Here is a 22,629-nt window from a genome sequence, read left to right as displayed (position 1 = left end):
GGACTTCGGACTGACCAATCAAAGCTTTTATTTTTTTATGAATGAATGACAGATGACGAGCTCGGTATGGGCCCGCACACATGGCCTATATGAAAAATAAACCCATGAAAACACAACATATATAGATAGTTCAAAGATGTGGAGATTTCATTTATGAATGTTGCCAGAGACAAAGGTTAAATCCAGAACGGCACATGCACATGCTAACAACGCATACCATAAAGAGTATTTGTGTATACATTGTGAAAGAAATAAGCTATTCTAGAGCACCGCAGTCAAGGCAACTGTGGTACAAACTGGAGTGTGTGCATACAGTACATTGGCTTTTATGGTAACCGCCAGGTGCTGGCTGCAAAACCAAAAATCCAGGGGGTGGAGTCAGACCTGATCCAGCTCCTCCTACCTGAAAGTCTTGATCAGCCAAGAATACCTGATCTAGCTCCTCCTACCTGGGCGAAGTTAAACTGAAAGCTCAGATGGAGACAGCTCACTCAGTTTAGGCTGGTTAGAAGAAGAAGAAGCAGCATCCTTTATTTGTCACATATACATCACAGAGCATAGGGCCAGCCATGATACAGTGTTCCTGGAGTAGAGAGGTTTAAGGGCCTTGCTCAAGAGCCCAACACTGGTGGCTTGGCAGTGCTGGAGCTTGAACCCTCAACCTTCTGATCAGTAACCCAGAACCTTAACCAGTGAGCCACCATTGCCCTGTAACAGTGTGTGCGTTACAGAAACACACAGACACTCCCCAGAAACCATGGAGAACTGCTGAATTGCGCTCACTGCTGAAAACCAGTGGCACTGCCTGCAGGTCTGATGACCTGTCCTAGGTTGTCAAAGAGGTGAAACACAACTATGCAGGAAGAATCCACGGTCACTTCCTAAACACCAAGGACACAAGGTGTATGTGGCAAGGCGTTCAGGCCATCACAGACTACAAAGCTACACCACTTGTCTGTGATGATGACACTTCGCTCCCAGACACGCTGAACAATTTCTATACACGGTTCGAAGCACTGAACACCATGCCAGTGGGGAAGACCACAGAGAGAAGATAGTTTGTATATATTGTAACCGTAGTTTTGACAGGTATAGGTCAAAGGTCAAAAAGATACACATTCTAACTCTCTATATCTAGATCAAAGGTCATGATCATAAAAATATGAATAGTTATGTTAAATCTGGATCACATCCATTCGTGACCATATATGGTGCTGCCATGTGTGTTTTTCCGCCCCACACGTTGCGCACACCTGGTACATCTTTTCACATAGAATATGAAACTCTCTGTGGTAGGACATAAGAATATATATAGTTTTGTTAAATCTGGTTCACATCCAAATCGTGACCATACCTGGTACGACCATTTGTTCCCCCCACCCCCCCCCCCCCCCCCAACCCCCCCCCACACACACACACAGACAAAAGTTGCATACTCATGTTTTTCCTCTTCACATAGAATATGAAGCTCTCTGTGGTAGGTCATAAGAATATATATAGTTTTGTTAAATCTGGTTCACATCCAAATCGTGACCATACCTGGTACGACCATGTGTATCCCACATCCAAACAAAAATATGACGCACACAAACGCACTTTATTTTCACATTATTTAAAAGGAATTTAAGTGTTATGTACTAAATTACCATAATTATGAGCACAAGTTGTTAAGTTGACAATCATTTTTAAAATTACATTTCTCCATTTAGATTGTCTGCAGTAGAATGCAGTCTTTTAAACCAGGAAAAATGACTGCCTTTAAGTTTTATAACAATAGTAAGTAAAATCCAGCGTGATTTACATTACAAATCTCATACGTAACATCTCTGCAGGATTTATAGACGTTAAAGCACTGAATGAAATGAACAATATAGACAAAAAATAAACACTCTGTGTCTACTACTTTTATCTCTCATAGAACTATCCACAGTCCAAAGGCTGTGGAGCTAGAAGGCTACGCGTGCGAATGACAAAAGATTTTTAAAAATAAAATAAAAAATGTATCAATACATGAAATTAGATTACACAATGTAGTTGAGGTTTACATGAATAAGCAGAAATGTAATCATGCTTATCTTTCCTATAGCACAATTGAAAAGCCCTCTCTAGATGAACAGATTTGTCAAATGAAATTTTTCCTTCTTTTCCACTGCTACGGTAAACTAAAGAGTGGATATTCAAATGACAATGCTAAATATGACTAGCATTAGCTACGTGTACTAGTGCAAAATAGTCCATCAAATGTATTAGCAGGTGTAGCCTATACACGAGTCCACTATCGGTCATATCGCAACTGAGAACATGCCCCAAATTCATTGTTTTAGTAGAATTTAATGGTAAGTGAAATGATAATCACATTGTAATGTACTTAGTATTTGTTCAGTCTACAGGTCCTCTAACACTCTGTTAAATGAATAAATGTAAATGTACTACAACGTAAATTTTGTTTTAAATCAATTAACGCAGAAATTACACACAATATTAAGTTGATGTAATTATCAACATTATTATGTCAACACCACTCATCAAAATAATGTGTACAACTTTAAATATTTAATTAATTCAATAAATTAGAATTTTTATCTTGCAACCACACATTAAATTTAGATTGTGGGGGTTTGTTTTGTATAGCTCCGCTGTTAGAAAATACACGATGGTTGAATGTGAACATAAATGAGCAGAATGTAAGCTTGTGAAATAAATTCAACTTTATTGATTGCACTTTTTGAGAAAATGACATGACTTTGAATAAAACTTTACTGAAATAAATACTCTAAAACATTGATATACCCGAAGAAATGTAAAAAAGAAAAAATAATTAAAAAAAACTTTTTACATACCTTCTAAATAGGTCCCTTTAGCAGGTAAACGTTTTAAAGACGGTGTTTTATAAGAAACGCGCGTATTACATGCCTTCTAAACCTAACCCTTTAGGATGTAAAATGCTGCTTAAAAGAATCGAGAGTTTTGTTTAAACTAGAAGACACAATTTCCGGGGAATGTCTTGTAGGCCTATACACAGTGTCCTACACATCTGAGGTGTGTGTGTGTGTGTATGTGGGTGTGGGGGGGTGTGCGTGCGTGTGTGTGGGTGTGTTAGAGAGAGAGAGAGAGAGAGAGAGAGAGAGAGAGAGAGAGAGAGAGAGTCGAGTGTTTCCTGGGGGTTTGCTGACCAGACTGCTTACAGTGTGTTTATGTTAATGAATCAAGGTACGAGTCGTGTGTTTTAGGGTTTAACGATCCCTACCAATGTGTACATTTGTGGTTTAAGTGAATCTTTGTTTCTGAAATTACTTCTGTGGTAAATATCAGTTTGTGTAACTAATCTATCAGAAAATACTAGACCTGGTGACTGAATGTGGTAGATGTATTAGAATTTTGGACATGTTATGCATGTGTAGCTCCCTATGTGTATGATCTATGTGTAATCCTTCTGTCAAGAAATGAGCAGACTGAGGTTTGTGAAATAATTGAACTGTTTATTGGCTACGTTGTTGAGAAAAACACTGTGATGTGTAAAACATTTCTACAGTCCTTCAAGGGTTAGGAGGCAGAAAAACATTTAAAGACGGTGTTTTAAAAGAGTCGTGCATTTTGTTTAAACTATAAACAAGATTTCAGAAAATGGTCCGCCAACGAGGATACTTACACAGAACTGTCGCTAAATACATAAGCTTTCGTCTATGCTTTGACATCCCGTGTCCCAGCAGTACATTTATGACCTCTGATGACCATGTGGGTGTGCGGGGGGTGGGTGTGAGAGAGAGAGACACAGGTGTTCTTTCGGGGGTTTTGCTGACCAGAATTCTTACAAATGTGTTTGTTAACGAATTAAAGGGAGTCGTGTGTCTCAGTGTTAAAATAATGGTTAAGACGTCGTAGTTAAAACACAGAAGAAACTCTGCAACTATCTGTTACTATGTCTGCTCCGAGAAATCCTAATACCCTTAGAAGATTGCTGTGTATTCACCAACAAGAGGACCTGTTGAAATGAGAGAGGACCTGACTTTTGCTCCAAAATTTTTTTTTTTTAAAAACCAAGATGTTAGTTTGACAATTTATTAATGAAGGTAATGTAAATACGTTGTTGTTTAACCCTGAGCAGGGCGTCAACAGCTCCAGAGATCCTGTCTTAAGTCGGAGGGTTTAGTTAGGAGGTAGAAAAACATTTAAAGACGACGTTTTAAAAGAAACAAGTGTTTCATCCTTAATGGTAAAAAAGAAAAATGGTTGTACTCCAATATGAAATAAAACGGCGGAGACACACTGAGTACATTTCTGTTCCACAGTCTATAAGGATCCCCAAACTTCATGTAGTGTGGAAAAATATATACACCCTCCGTGACTACGTTACTTATGGTTTAAACATTTTTATTTTGTGATGGCAGCAAGACAAAACGGTTGTGCATTTGGTATGTGGTGATTTTAGAATTAGGCCCCAAATGTCAAATATGTTTGTGTATGGTTTCGTCAGGCAAAGATCACGACGGTATGGAAAGAGTATACAAGAGTAATTGGGGTGATCTAACGCTTAGGACTTGTACAGTACTTCAGCTCGGGAACGTCCCACCATGGCGTTCAGAGAGGCGTTATCTATGGTACACGTATATATAATATAGATCAGATCACCAGTCTGTCTTTACCCACTACTGATCTGGGGGGTGGGTGGGATGGGGATAACAATTCAGGCATATTTCCAACAGAACAGAATATTAGACATTTAGTGTAAACTAGTGAAAAAAAAAATCTCTGAAATATTTCAGTGAAAATAGTGGTCCATATTTATTGCATTATATTAGAAATGATAGTACAGTCTTTGTTGATCAGTTACCAACTCATACTTTATAATCAAAATCATGAGGAAAATCATGAGTATGCAACTTTTGTCTGTGTGGGGAGGGGTTGGGGAGGGGTTGGGGTGGGGTGGGGGGAACAAATGGTCGTACCAGGTATGGTCACGATTTGGATGTGAACCAGATTTAACAAAACTATATATATTCTTATGACCTACCACAGAGAGCTTCATATTCTATGTGAAAAGATGTACCGGGTGTGCGCAACGTGTGGGGCGGAAAAACACACATGGCAGCACCATATATGGTCACGAATGGATGTGATCCAGATTTAACATAACTATTCATATTTCTATGATCATGACCTTTGATCTAGATATAGAGAGTTAGAATGTGTATCTTTTTGACCTTTGACCTATACCTGTCAAAACTAGGGTTACAATATATACAAACTATCTTCTCTCTTCTAAATATACCTAATTTTGTTTTGTTTTTTTTATTTACAAATTATTACATTTACAGCATTTCCCAGATGCTTAATCCAGAGCAGGTTACATTTATCTCATGTATTCAGCAGAAGGCCCAGCAGTTGCAGCTTAGCAGTGCTGAGATATCTTAACCACTGAGCCATCACTGCCCTGTTTTTGCTCAACATATTCCAATTGGTTCCTGACTTTTCGGACATACTCTACTGCTTATAATAAACGTATTTTTAAAAAAGTGTTGCTACTTAACAAAGAAAAGTATATAATTATGGATATGGTGATGCTGTTTGTGAAGAGATGTTTATTAGGAGTCTGGGGTGTCAGAACTTTGTGTTTGGGTGTCATACCAAACTGTGTTTTTGTTTGTCTTATTAATAAGGTAATAAGACACAACTTTGATAATAAATTTTTAACTGAAAATATAATTTAAGATTTACTTTATTTATTGTTTGATATTTTACAGATCTCTACCTTTCGTTTTAAATTTAGATTGATGATTTTATTGCATTTTTAAGCACTTTTTTGGCAGTCTGATATCATGTCCTCTTGTCTTGTCCTCTTGTCTTGTCCTCTTGCTGAGGACAGTTTAAATGGCATGTTTTCCAAGTATAGAGCATGCATTTACAAGAATTGTAATGAAATTATTTAAAATAATATAAGAAATAAATGTCCAGAGTATACAGATTACCTTTAGGTAACTTTAGGTAACTTTTTAAGTATTTTTATTATTACGAATTTCTTAATTTTTAACATTAAGAGGACTTTTGTATGTAGGACATGTTTTGTCCCTTAAATTAAGAATCAGTTATTAAAGCGCACCTATTATGGTTTTGAACCTAATTTTGTTTTAGAGGTCTCATATAATAGATTTACATCCATCCAAGATTAAAAAAAAAACACTTTAATGTGCTCATAATTTAAATTGCATCATTACCTTTTCCTCCAGTGTCACAAACGACTCGTTAAATGATCCGTTCAAAAGGATTCATTCTAAATTCCTCCTTTCAGAGAGCATACTCTGCTCTGATTGGTCAGATGTCCCAGTCTGTTGTGATTGGTCTACCGCTGTCAGCGAGCAATGACGCAAACGAAGACGAGAGGCGGGGCTTTTTGTTACAAACCTATGTAGGTTAGTACAGGAAGTAAAGTCTGGAATTACTAACGACTCGTTTCAGTTGTTCAGAATCGGTTCCTTCTTCTGGGAGTCAATAACTCCGTTTGTCGTGCACTTTGATTTTTGAAACTTTGCAGACTTTGTACATTCACAAAAAGCTCTATAACACACTACATGATAGGTGATATTTGAAAAACCATAATAGGTGCACTTCGAGAGAGAGAGAGAGAGAGAGAGAGAGAGAGACAGAGGCTGATGAAGGAACAACTGTTTAAAGATGTTAAAACATTAAATGTAACAATAAATGGATAAAAAAAGTTAAATGTATTGCAGTCATTGGGAATTGATATGGTATATAAGAGGAATAAAGCACTTCACAACATGTTGTTATAGGAAATTAATCTACCTGTGGCTGATGAGGCACCACACCACCCCTTCGTGGATTGTTTACAGCTTATTATTCTTCAGTAGGTATGAGTGTTGATGTTGTTTTGGACATGTTTGGGTGAAAGCCCGCTCCAGGTCACAGATGACGCGGGTGTGATGCGCCGCCCTGGCTGGCAGAAGCCAGGAACAGTCAGGAACAGCTCGAGCAGGTAAAGTTCAAACCAAACTTTCCCCTCTTTTTAACCCGCAGCTCACAGACGCCATTTAATGCACTTGCAGCACTGACATTTTACCTGTAACAATTACCGTCTGGATCCTAACCTCGTAAACAAACTGTATACGTATAACAAACAGTATATCTAAACTAGGTTTCAACTTCACCATGCAAATCGGTTCAGCTAGCTTAGCTGATTATGCTAACATTAGCCCTAGATAGCTTAATCCGCTGTGTTATGCGTTGCGCGGTCGATTTTCAGCAGAAATGTTTGAATTTTCAAAGGCAGACAGCCTGACGATTTAATAAACCCGCAGCTTGGTTCTGTTTTCACAGAGAAGCCCTTGGGTGAAGCGTTTACTCTGCAAGAACTAGCTTTGAAAGGCCGTATCCTAAACAGACCCGTGTTCACTACATGGGCGCGCTGAATAGGGTCCAAAGTAGTGAGTGTACGCCCTATGTGTAGTGCACTCCATGTCCGACAGGAAGCCGTTTAAGATTTAGCCAACGGCATCGCTCGAGCTTAGCAGCAAAGCATCTGTTAGAGCAAACCTGTCAAAGTTATGTTTGATGAGAGCTAACGTATCAAGACTCGGCGTTTAAGTCAGAGAAATGACTTGTATGAAGATTTCGGACGAGTAGAGAGGCTGATAAAACGGTTCTGCTGTGAAATTAACGTTAGTTCGTACTTAACTGCCGTTAAAGGAACTAGCTAACGTGTTAGCATGCTGTGGACACTTCCTGGGACGAGAGCTTTCAGTTCAGTTTCTTAGTTAATGGTTAAACTTGACTTGTAGATAAAAAGCTAGCCGAGCCTCATTTCTGTGGCAAACGTCATACAACACTTTATGTTTGCAACTTTCTTGTTTGTAGGAGGAGCTAAACTATCCTGTTGCTTGTTTTCCATCTGCAGGCATATCAGTTGGTCAGACAGGAATGGGTGACATGAAGACGCCAGATTTTGATGACCTGTTGGCAGCATTTGATATTCCTGATATTGATGCTAAAGAGGCGATTCAGTCCGAGTCGGCAGATCCTGATGCAAATCATAGCGAATCCGGTGGCAGTGGTACCAAAGAGCGAAGTGGTGGTTCAAATCAAAGGCCCGTCGGACCCTCGGAAATCCGTGAAACTTCTCATGACCAGTCTGTAGTCAGTGTTATAGTAAAGAACAGCATCTGTGCCGATGCATATGAAAATAGGAGAGATGAGGAAGAAAACGCATCAAGGCAAGTGAGCGATGTTCTGGATGAAGCTGACAGATGTCGAGCCGGGGGCCAGCTGTCTCCGCAGGTCGCACACAGCCTGATGCCGATGGACCCGCTCCTCCACAGTGGATTCAAGGCTGTTTCAGGAGGAGTTGTGGAAAACGCCCTGCTCTCCAGTCAATCACAAATGCAACCGAAAGGCCATCTCTGGTCCCCTTGTTCTCCTAAGATAGCCAGGGAAGGTGATGAGAGCAATCAGGGTGATGGTCCTTCCAATCCCTCTCCAAACTTTTCACCTCACATGCCTTTACCTGCCTCTGCTTCTTCCATCTCTTGCACCAATTTCATCAGCCTGCCGCCGGCCAAAGCTGATGAAGAGGAAGGCGAATGTCCCGCGTCTGCCTTTGCGTCTCAAACTCGGCCTGTGAACAGCAGCTCGAGGGCCGAGATTAATCAAGCGTTATCTGAAGACGAAGAATCGGAACCAGACCTTGGAAGCCCTCCGCTCATGATTCAAGAAAGCCCAGACGTAGAGATGTCTTCGCCGCTCAGGTTTCCAGGCAGACACAGGTCATCCGCTGAGCTTCAGCCTCCCCCTCCCTCCTCTCCGTCTTTGCCTATAAGTAACACTCAAACTGGAGAGACCACTTCTGTTTCTCCACACCCACCTCCCTTGGTGTCCCAGCAGACACCCCCACAGAGCAACAACATCCCCGAAAAGACACACCCACCCATACCAGAACTATACCCGGAGCACATTATTGAGGAACGAGACTCTCCCGAGAGCCCTGAGCCAGAAATGCCAGCATGTCCACAGTGGAAAAGCTTATCATCGACCCCTGAACAGGAGCTAGGAGAAAAAGAACCTGTGCAGGACAAAACCTCGGAGGTTCCTGATAAGGAGGAGCCTATAGAGAATGCAAGGAATGAACAGGAGCACAGTAAATGCGACAGTGACAAAGTTGAGAATGAAAAGACGGTAGAACCAGAAGAAGAGGAACCGTCGGTCTTAGTCTCGGTAGCGTCTGTCGAAAAAAGATCAGGCTCCTCTGTAGTACCTTCCAGACCACTTAAAGTTCGAATCAAGACAGTTAAAACCCCCACAGGCAACATCACGCGCACCGTTACCAGAGTCGCTGCTAAAGGAGCTGCAGCAGGCATCTCCAAGGGCCCCGACGGGTCGAAAATTCCAATAGGAGGTCGTAAGGCGATCACCAGGCCTAAGAGACCTGCAGCAGCCATGTCAGGTCAGGCTCCGGACTCAAAGACTACAATGCTGCCAGTGTCAACCTTACAGGATGCCAGCTCAGCCATGCTGTTTGCAGCCAGCAAGGCACAGAAAGTGGCGTCTAATGTCACAAAGACATCCACTTCACCATCTGTTTCATCTTCATCCTCGTCCTCCTCTGCCATTAGTATTTGCTCGATTGGTCAGAAGACAGTTGCTGTACCCTCCACTAAGCCAGCAACCATTGTAAACAGTCCCGGAGCTGTGATCTCCCGCAGCCAGTCGAGCCTGGTGGAGGCGTTCAACAAGATTCTCAACAGTAAGAACCCGCTGCCCAGCTACCAGCCAGACCTCTCCATACTGCCTCGTCCCGAGTGGGGCCTTGGCGTGCCTGCTTCAGGTTACCGCTGCCTGGAGTGTGGGGATGCATTTGCTTTGGAGCGCAGCCTGGCGCGCCATTACGATCGTCGCTCCTTGCGCATCGAGGTGACCTGTAACCTCTGCACGAAGCGGCTGGCCTTCTTTAACAAGTGTAGCCTGCTGTTGCACGCTCGTGAGCACAAGGAGAAAGGACTGGTCATGCAGTGCTCACACCTTGTCATGAGACCTGTCAGTGTGGAACAGATGATTGGCCAACAGGATACCGTACCCATAGGTAAGTTAGGAAAATAGTTTCACGTACCATGTACAAATAATTATTTTCATACTTTGTCCAAACGCACACGGAGAGGTGTAGGCTAAGCAGGGACTCGTTGCCAGCGGATGGCAAGTAAAATTAACTATCCGTTTTCCGTACCGCTAATCTTACACGGTGTCGCATGGAGGGTATACCAAAGGACTTGGGGCAGAAGGCAGGGGACACCCTGGACGTAGTCCCAACTCATCACATGGCACAATCACACACCCATTCACGCACTACGGACACGTTGGACATGTCTTTGGACTGCGGAAGGAAACCGGAGTACCTGGAGGAAACCCCCAAAGCACTGAGAGAACATATAAACTCCATGCACACACAGTGGAAGCAGGAATAGAACCCCCAAACCTGGAGGTGCGAGGCAAACCAAAAAGACCACTAAGCCATTGTGCCCCACCCCCTATTGTCAGAAGATTGCAGTGACCGTGACATTAACCAATCGCTGGCGTCTGTGAGCTCATGTATGTGGAAGAGGGCAGATAGCGCTTTCCTCAGTGTGTTACACAGCCCTTTTATGCAGCAGGAGCAGCAGTTCGAAAAGATTTGGTTTCACATGTCTCAGATTAAGCACTTGTTAGCCTAGCAGCTGTCCTACGATAGGGGAGAGTTAGCTAGAGGGTGGGAGTTGGCAGGTAACCAGCTTGTGAGAAAATGGGGGAAACATAAGAAAGGGCAAATGTCAGGAGAGATAATGTTTCTCTGTGGAATTATTATTATTATTATTTTCAAACATTAATTGCTCACCCTTATTAATTCCTCTGCTTTTTTTCATTAAACACATTTACAGGTGTGCTTACTCCTCCTCCATCTCTGCTGGCCTCCTCTTCCTTGACTGGTTCCTGTGATAATTGGTAATAACACAGCACAATGACCTGGAATGAATTGTTTGGCTTCCTCGATAAATGAATCCTCTGCGATTTTCACTGAGCTTCGTTAAAGCAAGCAGATTGTTTTTAACAGGCTCACGAACCCAAGAGTGCCCTGGCTTATTTTACTTCTACTTTTTATTTATATCTAGAATTTAAAAGATCCACTTAGTTAACATGACTTTGTGCAGTCTTATTGCGAACCAAATATTTATACATGTAAAGACACACATGTTCGTAATGTATATTGTGAAAGAAAAGGCTGTTTTGATTTTGATTTTAAAGTGCAATAAAACTATTTTGTTCCTAAATTGGCTGAATCATTGCATTCATTATTGTAGTACTAAGTAAAAGCATCATTCTAATTTTTTTTTTTAGTATTGTAGAATTGATTGTGCATTTGGACCTGGAATAAAATTGATAGAGATTGTCCTGTCCTTTTGAAAGAAGCTGGGATCATCAGTGTGCAAATAAACATGTACATTTCAGCAGTCAGGAATCTGCACCACTTTCTGTGCATGTTATTTTAATTTCTTTGCCCAGTGTATCTAATGGCCCAGTAGCATCTGCTACTTGTGTTTGCAGGTGCCCAGAGTGTAAGAATTCATTTGGCTCAAAAGAGAAACTAGCCGCACACTTCCAGGAATCAGATCCGGGGGGAATAGACACAGTGAGTAATAACATTTACTTGCATATTGATCATGTTGACGTTTTTTTCTGTAAGGAATGTGTGCATGGCACGCCCTGTATCCTTATGAGTGGGTGTTTGTTTTAGCCTTTCTAATCTCTGTGTGTGTGTGTGTGTCTTTAGTGCTGTATGCAGTGCTCTCCTCCAATGCCTCTATGGAACGCCTGCAGTGCTGCTGCCCACCAGCGACTCCACAAGAAACTCCACCCTCTCGTCTGCCCCGAGTGCGGAACCGTCTGTCAGTCACACGGTCTAAACACGCACGTGCGCCGAGCCTGCCTACATTACACACGCCAGCTGGGATACAGGTACACGTACACAACTCAAACTCACGGCTGCACATTAACACCAGTGTGTTTAAAAAAAAATAATAATAATAATAATGTCGAGAGATGCGGATGCACCTGTCTCAATTTACTTAATCATTTGAATTATGCTTATTATTTTAAAATGGATTAATTTAAAACTGGAAATACATACAGTGCCCTCCACTAATATTGGCACCCTTGGTAAATATCTTGGCAAAGGGAAGTAGCACGAAGTATTGACTAGAAGGGTGCCAATAATTGTCGCACACCTATATTTTACAAAGATGTATATTTTGGATAAATCTGTTGTTTGCTATCCATGAGAGCAGAGTATTTTTGTAAAAAGGTTCAACAATAAAGACAGTTTTTCACAGCCTTCTTTGCTCATATTTACCAAGGGTGCCAATATTAGCGTTTTCTAGGAATTCATGTATGAAATGAAAACCTTTTTATTTATTTATTTATTTATTTATTTATTTTAACTGTTGCGATGCCAAGTAGGACACCAAACCCCACATTGCAAATTGTTTGTTTTTACCGTAGTAACTTGGTTTTACTTTGACCGCCACAGCACTAATGCCATGCATATCATGTAAGGAAGAAAACGCTATGGGGTATGTTGTAGGAAAATAATCAATAGTTGGTGACGTGGCTCAATGTGAAGCGGGGTTGCTGTTGTTTACGGTTGTTAACAGCACGCCCCCAAAGTGTTTTATTCCTCTTATACTACTATAAGATAGTTATAGTTTATAGTTGTGTTTAATGTTGTAATCGCCTATGTTTTAACAGCTATAAAGAGTCGGTTCATCACCAGCTTCTCTTTTCTCTGACTTTCATGCAGAACACACATTTTAAGGAGAACAGCACAAGGGAAATAGCGAAGCTTTATTTAAACATCATGCAAGGAGCGAAGGACTATGACTCGGAAGGGAGTCGGAACTGAACGACTATAGACAGATAGTGGCTGAAAGGGGAAAGAAAATGGTCTTGGTAGTGCACATAGATTTGGACTCGTGTACAATAGAAGTTACACACATTACAAAACAAGTGGAAAAAGTACTGACCGATTTTTTTGTGAAACTGAAAATACATATGTCAAAATCTACCCAATTATAAGTGGACGTATCCGGCTAAAATCTACTCGGTTAAAAGTGAGAAAGTTGCTGCTCCATTTTGATTCACACGCTAGGTTTTCTGATCATATGTATGACTAATGCTACGTAGTTTACTAATGAATTAACCAGATGTAAAACAATCCTGTAAATAATCAGTATTTCCTATTAGCTTGAATTTGATTTGCTGCCTAGTCAATTTATGACACACTTCCATAGTGCAGTCTAGTGGATGATCACGATGCAGATGCACACGGGTATCTATAGCGCTAACTACGTTGCATAACATGAGAAGGTCATCACAGATGGCAAATTAGCACAGTTCTTTATAGTTTATTTTTTATTTTATTTTGATTAACCTGATTGGATGCTAAACTGAAATGATTGGATTGAAGGTCTAAATAATAATAATAAAAAATTATGAAATGTAAAAAAGTCAGTTTTTTGTCTTTTGAAATATAATATAATACAAGTATTTAATTTTTAGTAATACTCAAGTAAAGTATATCCGTTTACGCACACTGCCATTCACACTTCATCACTTAGCTGATGACGTCCTCATCCGATCACTGTTGACTTCTTTTTTTTTTCTCCGCCGTCTCTCTACCCAGGTGTCCCTGTTGTCAGCTGGTGTTTGGAGGTGTGAATAGTTTGAATGCGGTAAAGAATCACATGCACACGGCTCATTCTGAAGTCTTCCACAAATGCCCCTCGTGCCCCATGGCCTTCAAATCTGCTTCCAGCGCTGACACTCACAGTAGCACCCAGCACCCTCAGCTCTCAGAGAAAGCCAAGCAGTCCAAGTGCGTTTGTCCTATTTACATCTCTGTCTGTGTTTGAGATCTAGCTGTTTTCTATTTAAGCAGTAATTCTTATTTTTTTTAAATTCTTTTTAACAGGGAGATATATAAATGTGTGATGTGCCGGACCGTTTTTACCCAAAAAGCCCTGCTCAACGTCCATTTTGACACTCATCTAGTGACGCAGAAGGTCAACGTGTTTAAATGTCCAGATTGCCACAAGCTGTTTACACAGAGGACGTCCCTCCTGGAGCATGTGAAGGTTCGGCTCTTGTTTTATGCTCCGAAATGATCGTCCGTGTTAAATGTTGTCCGGGAGTCTGAGCACCCTGCAGTGTAATTTGTTTTACTCTGGCCTGTTCTAGCAGACCTGTTGTATAATCAGAGAACAGGCTGCTAATGAGCTGAAGTTTCAGACATGTAGCAAGTCGGTAAAAGGTTAAAATGTGCATCTGAAGACCAGGGGTTTCGTCTAACAATTGTGCTTACACGACCCCAATTCTGAAAAAGTTGGGACAGTATGGGAAATGCAGAAAAAAAAACGAATGTTTTAGTTTGTGAATTTCATTTATTTTTGAAAATATACACTCGTTTCAAATCTGTTGACTGCAACGCACTCCAAAAATGTTGGGACAGTCGACCGTTTACCACTGTGTAACATCACCTTTTCTTTAAATAACACTTATTAAGTGTTTGGGAACTTAAGGCAACCAGTTGGTTAAGTTTAGCAAGCGGAATTTTCTCACCATTCATCCATTATGCATTGCTTCAGCTGCGCAGCTATGTGGGCCTTCGTTGTCTTATTTTGCACTTCATAATGCACCACACATTCCCAATCGGAGACAGGTCAGGACTGCAGGCAGGCCATGCTAGCTCTCTGCTTACGCAACCATGCGCTTATAATCCAGGCAGAATGTGGTTTGGTGTTGTTCTGCTCTGGATGGCAGCATATGTTGCTCCAAAATGTGTACATATCCTTCTGCATTAATGGTTCCCTCCAAGATGTGCGAGTTACATATGCCATGACAGAAGCTGGCTTTTGGACCTGATGCTGATAACAGCTTGGACGGTCCTTTTCCTCTTTGTGGAGAACACGACGGCTGTTTTGTCCAAAAACTATTTGAAACGTTGACTCGTCGGACCACAAAACACGATTCCACTTTGCTACTTTCTATCTCGGATGAGACCGAGCCCAGAGAAGTCGACGCCGCTTCTGGACAGTGTTGATGTTTGGCTTCTGCTTTGCATAGCAAAGCCTTAACGTGCATCGGTGGATGCAGCGGCGAATGGTGTTGACTGACAGGTTTACCAAAGTATTCCCGAGCCCATGTCAGGAAATCCGTTACAGACTCATGACGGTTTTTAACACGGTGACGTCTGAGGGATCGGAGATCACACGCACTCAGCCCTTTATGTGCTGAGATCTAACCGGAGTCCTTGAATCGTTTAATTATATCGTGCACTGTAGAAGGTGAAATGGCCAAAATCCTACCGATTTTGTCTTTGGGGAATGTTGTTCTCAAAGTGTTGGATTATTCGCTGACGCATCTGTTGACAGATTGGCGAGCCTCGACCCATCGTTGCTCTTGAAGGACTAGGCCTTGTTTGGAGTCTCCTTATATACTACGATTGGACGATTGCCTCGCCTGTTTCACATCACCATCTTATTTCAAGACCTCGCTATTAGTCCTAAATTGCCCCTGTCCCAGCTTTTTTTGGAACGTGTTGCATGCATCAATTTCAAAAACGTTTGCCTTCCAAAAACTGTGCAGTTGATGAAGTAAAACATCAAATACCTGGTCTTTATACGTTTTTTTTTTTTGTTTAAATACAAGTCAAAGTACATTTACGAATCACTCCTCTTTGTTTTTATTGGCATTTTCCATACTGTCCCAACTTTTCCGGAATTGGGGTTGTACAAAGTTTGTGTGTAAACCGTGTATGTGTACGTATATACATGGTTTTTATGCACGGAACATTGTTCTTGTGCTTATATGTAGAACTCCTCATGACCGTAAGTATGCTATAATGTGGTGCGCCAATCCAACTTACTAATGTCGGCGCGATTGACAATAATTGCCGAGTGGTGCTCGCAGCAAGGTGTAGAAAGGCGAGACCGATGAACTGTGAAGTGAAATGCATAGAATTCACATCTAAGAATTGATTCAGATTATGCCTTACTTTTAAATTTGGCTCAATGCAGCTTTTGTGTTTAAGCTTTTAACCTCTTTGCTGAGAGCGATGATTTGAGTGGCTCATCAATCGATCTTGTATGCTCAGTGCAATGTTAATTGATTTCTGCCAGTAACTCGCCCTACTTTTTGAGAGGCCAACAAAAGGCAGTGTTAGCGTCCCTCTCCACACTCCTTTCTATGCTAGGGCTTTTAGCCGCAGGCTCATTTCAGTCAGAAAGTGGAAGGAGGTCTGGCATTGCACAACCAACTATGACTAAATAATTCATAGAGCACATGCTGTGATACATTACAGCAAAAGAGAACAATATTCAATCGCCATTGCATGTTTTCCAAATGTCTGTAGCAATTTTTTTTTTTGTATTTTACCATATGTTGTTTACCATATATGGTGATTTTGGAGGGAGAAGCTCTCCAGGAGGGTGGCTGGCTTCTCCCTTAGAGATGGGGTGAGAAGCTCGGCTATCCGAGAGGAACTCTGAGCCGTTGCTCCTTTGCGTTGAAAGGAGCCAGTTGAGGTGGCTCGGGCACCTGGTAAGAATGCCCCCTAGGCGACTCCCTAGGGAGGTGTTCCAGGCACGTCCAGCTGGGAGGAGACCTCGGGGAAGACCCAGGACTAGGTGTAGAGATTATATCTCCACACTGGCCTGGGAACGCCTCGGGTTCCCCCCCTGTCAGCGCTGGTTAATGTGGCTCGGGAAAGTGAAATTTGGGGCCCCCTGCTGGAGCTGCTGCCCCCGCGACCCGATAACGGATAATCGGTTGGGGATGGATGGATAGATGGTGATTTTGGAGCATTTGTGTGTGTAAATGTGTGTAAAATTAGAACTTGCTTTACACATGCTTTGATAAATGAGACCCCAGGATTGGAAACACTGAAGTAGACACTGGAATATACTGTAGGGTCCTGTTCTTTAGGGGTGTAACGATACATCGATATGGATTGATGTATCGATCAAATAACCAACGATCCATCGTATCGACAATTAAAAAAATTATTAAGATGGAGCACAGCCGGATTAGCTAATTGGGAGAATCAGGAGAATTCCCGGTGGGCCGCTCATAAATTAGGCCGGTAGATGGTACCACTCGCCCGCTTTCTCCCTGTACCGGAGAGAACTGTCACTTCATTTATCCAAGTTCTTCCACCATGGGAAAAAAATGGGCTGGTCCTGGGCATTAGACACCAGGGCTGAAAATGGGTCCCACTCTGGCCCCGAGATGGACCTTTATTTAGGACACACTAATTCTAGCCACGTCCCGGACGTGACGTCCGTCGCAGTTTAAGTTCATCACGGGCCCTTATTTGCACTGAAATACGAAGTACATCATAGTGGAAAAAAGCTCAACAGGTGCCCTTCACTAATATTGGCACCCTTGGTAAATATGAGCAGATCTGGAGAGATTCTGTATGGAGGAACGGTCTCAGATCCCTTGCCATGTATTCTCCAACCTCATCAGGCGTTATAGGAGAAGACTCAGAGCTGTTATCTTGGCAAAGGGAGGTAGTATTTAAGTATTGACTAAGAGGGTGCCAATAATTGATGCACACCACCTATATTTATCAAATTCTTTTTTTGTTGTGTTTGCAATTGTTTGATATCCATGAGCTCAAAAGTTTAAAGAATAAAGACAACTCTCACAGGCTTCTTTGCTCATATTTTCAAGGGTGCCAATATTAGTGGAGAAACCGTAAATTTTTCAAAATATATTTTGGTTGCCTCTGTGAATTAAGAGAAATGTTACAATGTTGATTGTGTGAAATAGACGCACAGTTTAATATCGATCGCTGGTCCCTGAATCGAAATCGCAACGTGTCAGTCATTGAAGTATCGGCAAATATCGAATCGCTGGATTAAAGAATCGATACTAGATCGTTTCATCGTGAAACTTGCGATTCACACCCCTACCGCTGTTCTACAATTCATGACAAGTAGGTAAAACAATAAAATTTTCATTTTAATTGATATTTCAAAACCTAACCTAATTATTATTTTAAACTATAAACTATTGATTCCTATTTTCAAAATATATCATACCATATGAATACAATATATATACATGACGGACATTTAAAAATAAATAAATAAATAAATGAAGCATATGATGTGCAAAAGAAATGTGCTGTTAAATAATAATTATGACCTGAGTGAACTTGTGTTCAGGCTTCACACAGGAAGTCAGCAGCTCATCTGACTCCGAAGGGCTCGGTGAAGATGGAGAGCTCAGACGGGGAGGAGTGGAGAAAAGAAGAAGATGAGGATGGAGCAGGATATCCAGGAGGAAAAGAGAGCTCTGCTTCTCTCAACCTCCAGAGCTGGAGCTGCTCGGAGTGTCAGACGAGCTACACAGACAAAGAGAGTTACATCACCCACATGGCCAAACAGCATAAAAAGGTCAGTGGCCTCTTTGAAATTCAGACAGATTCAGGCAGATCAATGTGATGGTGTGATTGTGTGTGATGTCATACAACTTACGAGAGAATGCGCACAGTTGTCAGGACAAGGTGACCTACCTACTTGTTGTGTGTTGAATGTTGTGATCTTCAGGAGCTGAAGCGGTTCCCGTGCACCCTGTGTGAAGGTTCCTTCTCTTCCTCATCAAGTTTGAGACGCCACTTCCGGGTCAAACACAAAGGCATCAAGAGGTCTCTGTACTGCCAGTGAGTACAAGACGCCAAGACTGTGTATAATCAGGATAAAGCAGCTCATGGAATTCAAATACACAGTGATCGTTTAGATCATTTGTTTATTATCTTTGAGCTTTACTGTGTGTGTTTGTGGCCTTAGGTTATGCACTGGGAGCAAAAAGAGTTTTAGCAGTAAGCTGGTCCTAGAAAAACATATGCAGATTCATCATGGAGGACAAAGAGCAGCAAACAGTCAAAGACAGGTTAGAGTTTAGACACACACACACACACACACACGATGCTCACTTATTGCACCAGAACATTTGCAAAAAGCACATGATCTTTATTTTGTGGTGACGTCAAAAAGATCATTTCGAAGAGCCTAACAGTAATAGTTTAGAAGTCGAACTCATGAATCAGTCATCTTTCATTTCGTTTTACTTCTCCGTTGTTATGGGATACAAAAAATACACTCGGCCAGTCCGTCACGAATACTCGCTCACAATCGCCTACTCGACTGTAAAAGATCCTCGATGCAAATTTTAAGGAATCAAATACAGGTGGCGTAATAATAACAATAACACGTAGCATTTCCAACAAACTGGAAGGAAGAGCAGAAAGCAAGGTGCTAGGCTTGGTCCAAGCAAGAAGAGACTCGGTGTATTACTAAAGAGAAATGAACTTTTACCGTCGTACAGCATGTTTAATGTCGGCGTGTGTTTATAAATGCCGGAGTGTAGAGGACGGAAGATAACAGAGGGTGAATAAATCAAAAGGGAAACATTTTATTGTTTTGATTGAAATGATAATCGGAGTGCTGCGTTTGTGCGAATATATAATAACGTTCAGTTAACCAGCTTTGAACTACTTTTAAGGGACTGCTAAAGTTTGAATGTGACACCTTTTGTGCAATGATGACGCTACATGCAGGTCACAGCAAGCAGAAAATGTCACTCAGGATATCATCATCTTGGTAAACAAGTTTAAATCAGATGCATTTGTTTACATTCAGTCTGTTTTATGTGATGCTTCCTGTGTAACAACAGCTACTTTTGCTTTCTTATTCTAGCTCCAGTAAATATTCGGATGAGAAATATATATATATATATATTTTTTTACTATGACTAATGCTGCTTTTAGTTGAGGACCTGTTTTTGATACTCCCATCACCTCTGACAATAACAAGTACACATTCTTATGATGAAACTACTACTAAAAAGTTTTTCTAACATCGCAACATTAAATCCTACGTTCAGTTTTCATTAATGCATGATTTTAACTTAAAAGTTAGGACAAATCCGTCAAATTATTTAAAAATGTAATAGTTATTTTAAACCGAGACAAGGAATCTGTGTGTGTGTGTGTGGAGATATATAACAATCGATTTATTTAAAAAGTCAGACTTTTCGGATAAAATGAAGTATATTTATATAGCAGTTACGTACCATGTGATATCGACTACTCGTTTATTAATCGAAGGAAGTGGTCAACTCTTCGATTGATTATCAAAGTAATTGATAGTGCCAGCTCTACACTCTGCGAAATGTCAGTTTAAAGTCATTTATTCTCCACCAATTTAGTAACAGCGTGACAGTTTTGCGAGTCACTTTTACACATTCTATTTGTGAACATATCCGAAGCGTAGCAATACAAGTCGAGACGTTCAAGGAATAAAACAGCGTGTGCTTTCACATGGACCGTAAAATCTGGCCTCTGTGTGGGTTTCTGCACTGGTTCCAGGTGAGTTCACGCTTCACTGACCCAGCTGATAGCTCCTCCGAGCAAGATGGAGCCCTCACCACGGCGACTCCAGAAGAAAATAATAACACGGATCATTTCAGCTTTGTTCGAAACAGGAGAGGAGGATCTGCTCAGGAGCAGGACACTGAGGGTTTCCGTTGCATGCCATGCGGCTTCGTTTCTGAAGACAAGGAGGAGTTTTTGCACCATATCCAGAGTCACCGTGGCGAAGGGGGCAAGGGTGTGCAATGTCAGCAGTGTGGGGCATGCTTTACGTCGGCCTCCTCCCTTGCCCGCCATCGCTTCATCAGTCATCGGGTACGAGATGGCGACGAGCAGCGCGAGAATACGAACCATGATGCTGCGGAAGGGGCGGAGTCTCCGGGGTCACCGACTCCGGCAGAGGAAGGGGACGGCAGGCTTAGCTGCAAAGTGTGTAGACGGCACTTTAGCAAAGCTGCTGACCTTAACACACATTTCCGCAGTCATGGAATGGCTTTCATCAACGCCTACAAAGCTGAGAAGCCGGCCTGAGAAAGGGGAAGTAGTAAATAAAGCCGATAATGCCGAAAGAAGCGCCAGTTCAAAATGTGAAGTCTCGCTGTGCTGTGTTTAATCTATACACTCATCTTACGTGCCTTAATCACTCTGCATCCACATTCACAATGTGGAATGCATATGTATTAACGCTCCTTGAACATTTCCACAGTTTGTAGTGTTACAACCTAGAAATCAATTGGGCTTCATCGGGATTATGTATTATAAATGTTAGAATACATGTGGGAAAAGGCTCTCTAGTTTGATGGAAGGAAAAAAGTTTTTTTTTCTGGCTCGGCACAAAGTGCTGGGTTTGGTGGAAACTCGACACTGCTGAGCAACCCGAGAACCCCATCCTGACAGTGACGCATGATGATGGTAGCATCATGTTGAGAGGATCCCTTTACCTCTTGGTTGCTTCTCTGATCAATTCCCTCCTTATCCAGTCACTGACATTCCTTCCATTTTTAATAAGCATCCCACAGCGCACCATTAATGCATTAAGGTTTTGTGTCTCACATACAGCGGGGTCCAGCTGTCTGAGACCCCTAGTGAAAATACGTCTATTTTACATTAGTTTCTAATTTAATAAAACAACTTGCATTAGTAGAATCTTTGAAATATTGGCTTTGAATTTCAGACTTTCGTAGTATTTGGTACGTCCCCCTTTTTTTTTTTTGCTTTAATGACCACGTGCACTTGAGCTGACATGAACTCCACAAATTTGTGCAAAAGCATTTGATCCATTTGAGATCAAATCCATCAGAGTGTCGTCCGAACACATGCTTCAGTAGAAGAGATTAGACATGAGGAAAATTTGACTCAACATGGTCAATATCACTAATTTGCTTCCATTTAAATAGGGACTTAGAAATGGTGCAGCATCCTGAATATTATATGTTCAAGATACTGAACATTTTTAGTTTCTTTGTTTTTAAATATTTAAAAATTCTAAAACCACCTTATGTCCATTAAAAAAACATCCACAGATTTTCAATGTGGCCTCAGACTTTTGGACCTCTCTGTATACAGTCCTCTGTAAAAGTATTGGAACGGCAAGGTCAGCTCTTTTGTTTTTGCCTAGATGTGTTAAATAACTTTGAGCCTGGCACTTTTTGTTTGAACCCACTTATTTTTCAAGTGACCATAAATATTGGAACGGGCGACTGACCGACAGGTGTATCTTTTTGTCCAGGTGTGGCCTGGTAGATTATTTAAGCAGTTAATAGCTCTGAACATCCACTCTTGGTTTGAGCCCTAGCTTTCACCTGTTCTGACTGCGTTTGTTTGTTAAAAAGGATAAACCAACATGAAAACCAGAGAGCTGTCTAGCTGGGGAGAAAAGTAAGCAATTCTGAAGCTGAGAAAAGAAGGAAAATCAATCACAGCCATTACACAAACATTGGGCGTTACCAAAACGACGACGGTATGTAGAAAAAAACAAAAGAATTGGCTTTCCATTTCCAATACTTTCAGAGGAGACCATATATATATATATATATATATATATATATATATATATATATATATATATATATATATATATATATATATATATATATATATATATATATATATATATATATATAATAATTTATAACCAAACCCTGGTTCATACTTTTTCAGAACTT

The 22,629-nt window shown here is 41.2% G+C and overlaps 1 protein-coding gene across 3 annotated transcripts in view; it reads left to right on the top strand.

Moving 5' to 3' along the window:
- Nucleotides 1–6,804: 6,804 nt before the first annotated feature.
- Nucleotides 6,805–22,629, top strand: part of znf687a (zinc finger protein 687a) — a 28,713-nt gene continuing 12,888 nt past the window's right edge. The window contains exons 1-11 of one of the 3 annotated variants that reach the window (XM_017469086.3): nt 6,805–6,988; nt 7,907–10,084; nt 10,914–10,977; nt 11,578–11,662; nt 11,804–11,988; nt 13,712–13,903; nt 14,000–14,162; nt 18,258–18,488; nt 18,642–18,754; nt 18,882–18,984; nt 20,462–22,520. In XM_017469086.3, coding sequence (XP_017324575.1) covers nt 7,930–10,084; nt 10,914–10,977; nt 11,578–11,662; nt 11,804–11,988; nt 13,712–13,903; nt 14,000–14,162; nt 18,258–18,488; nt 18,642–18,754; nt 18,882–18,984; nt 20,462–20,995 — 3,825 coding nt within the window. In that variant the 5' untranslated portion in view covers nt 6,805–6,988; nt 7,907–7,929 and the 3' untranslated portion in view covers nt 20,996–22,520. Of the gene's footprint in view, nt 6,989–7,404; nt 7,671–7,906; nt 10,085–10,913; nt 10,978–11,577; nt 11,663–11,803; nt 11,989–13,711; nt 13,904–13,999; nt 14,163–18,257; nt 18,489–18,641; nt 18,755–18,881; nt 18,985–20,461; nt 22,521–22,629 lie in introns of those variants that run through there. The other 2 variants (XM_017469093.3, XM_017469101.3) reach the window with 2 other exon arrangements.

Source organism: Ictalurus punctatus, chromosome 1 (genome assembly GCF_001660625.3).
Source record: "Ictalurus punctatus breed USDA103 chromosome 1, Coco_2.0, whole genome shotgun sequence".
In the NCBI taxonomy this organism is placed as follows: domain Eukaryota; kingdom Metazoa; phylum Chordata; class Actinopteri; order Siluriformes; family Ictaluridae; genus Ictalurus; species Ictalurus punctatus.
The sequence above is the reverse complement of the archived record's forward strand: the minus strand, read 5'-3'. Positions and strand labels throughout refer to the sequence as shown.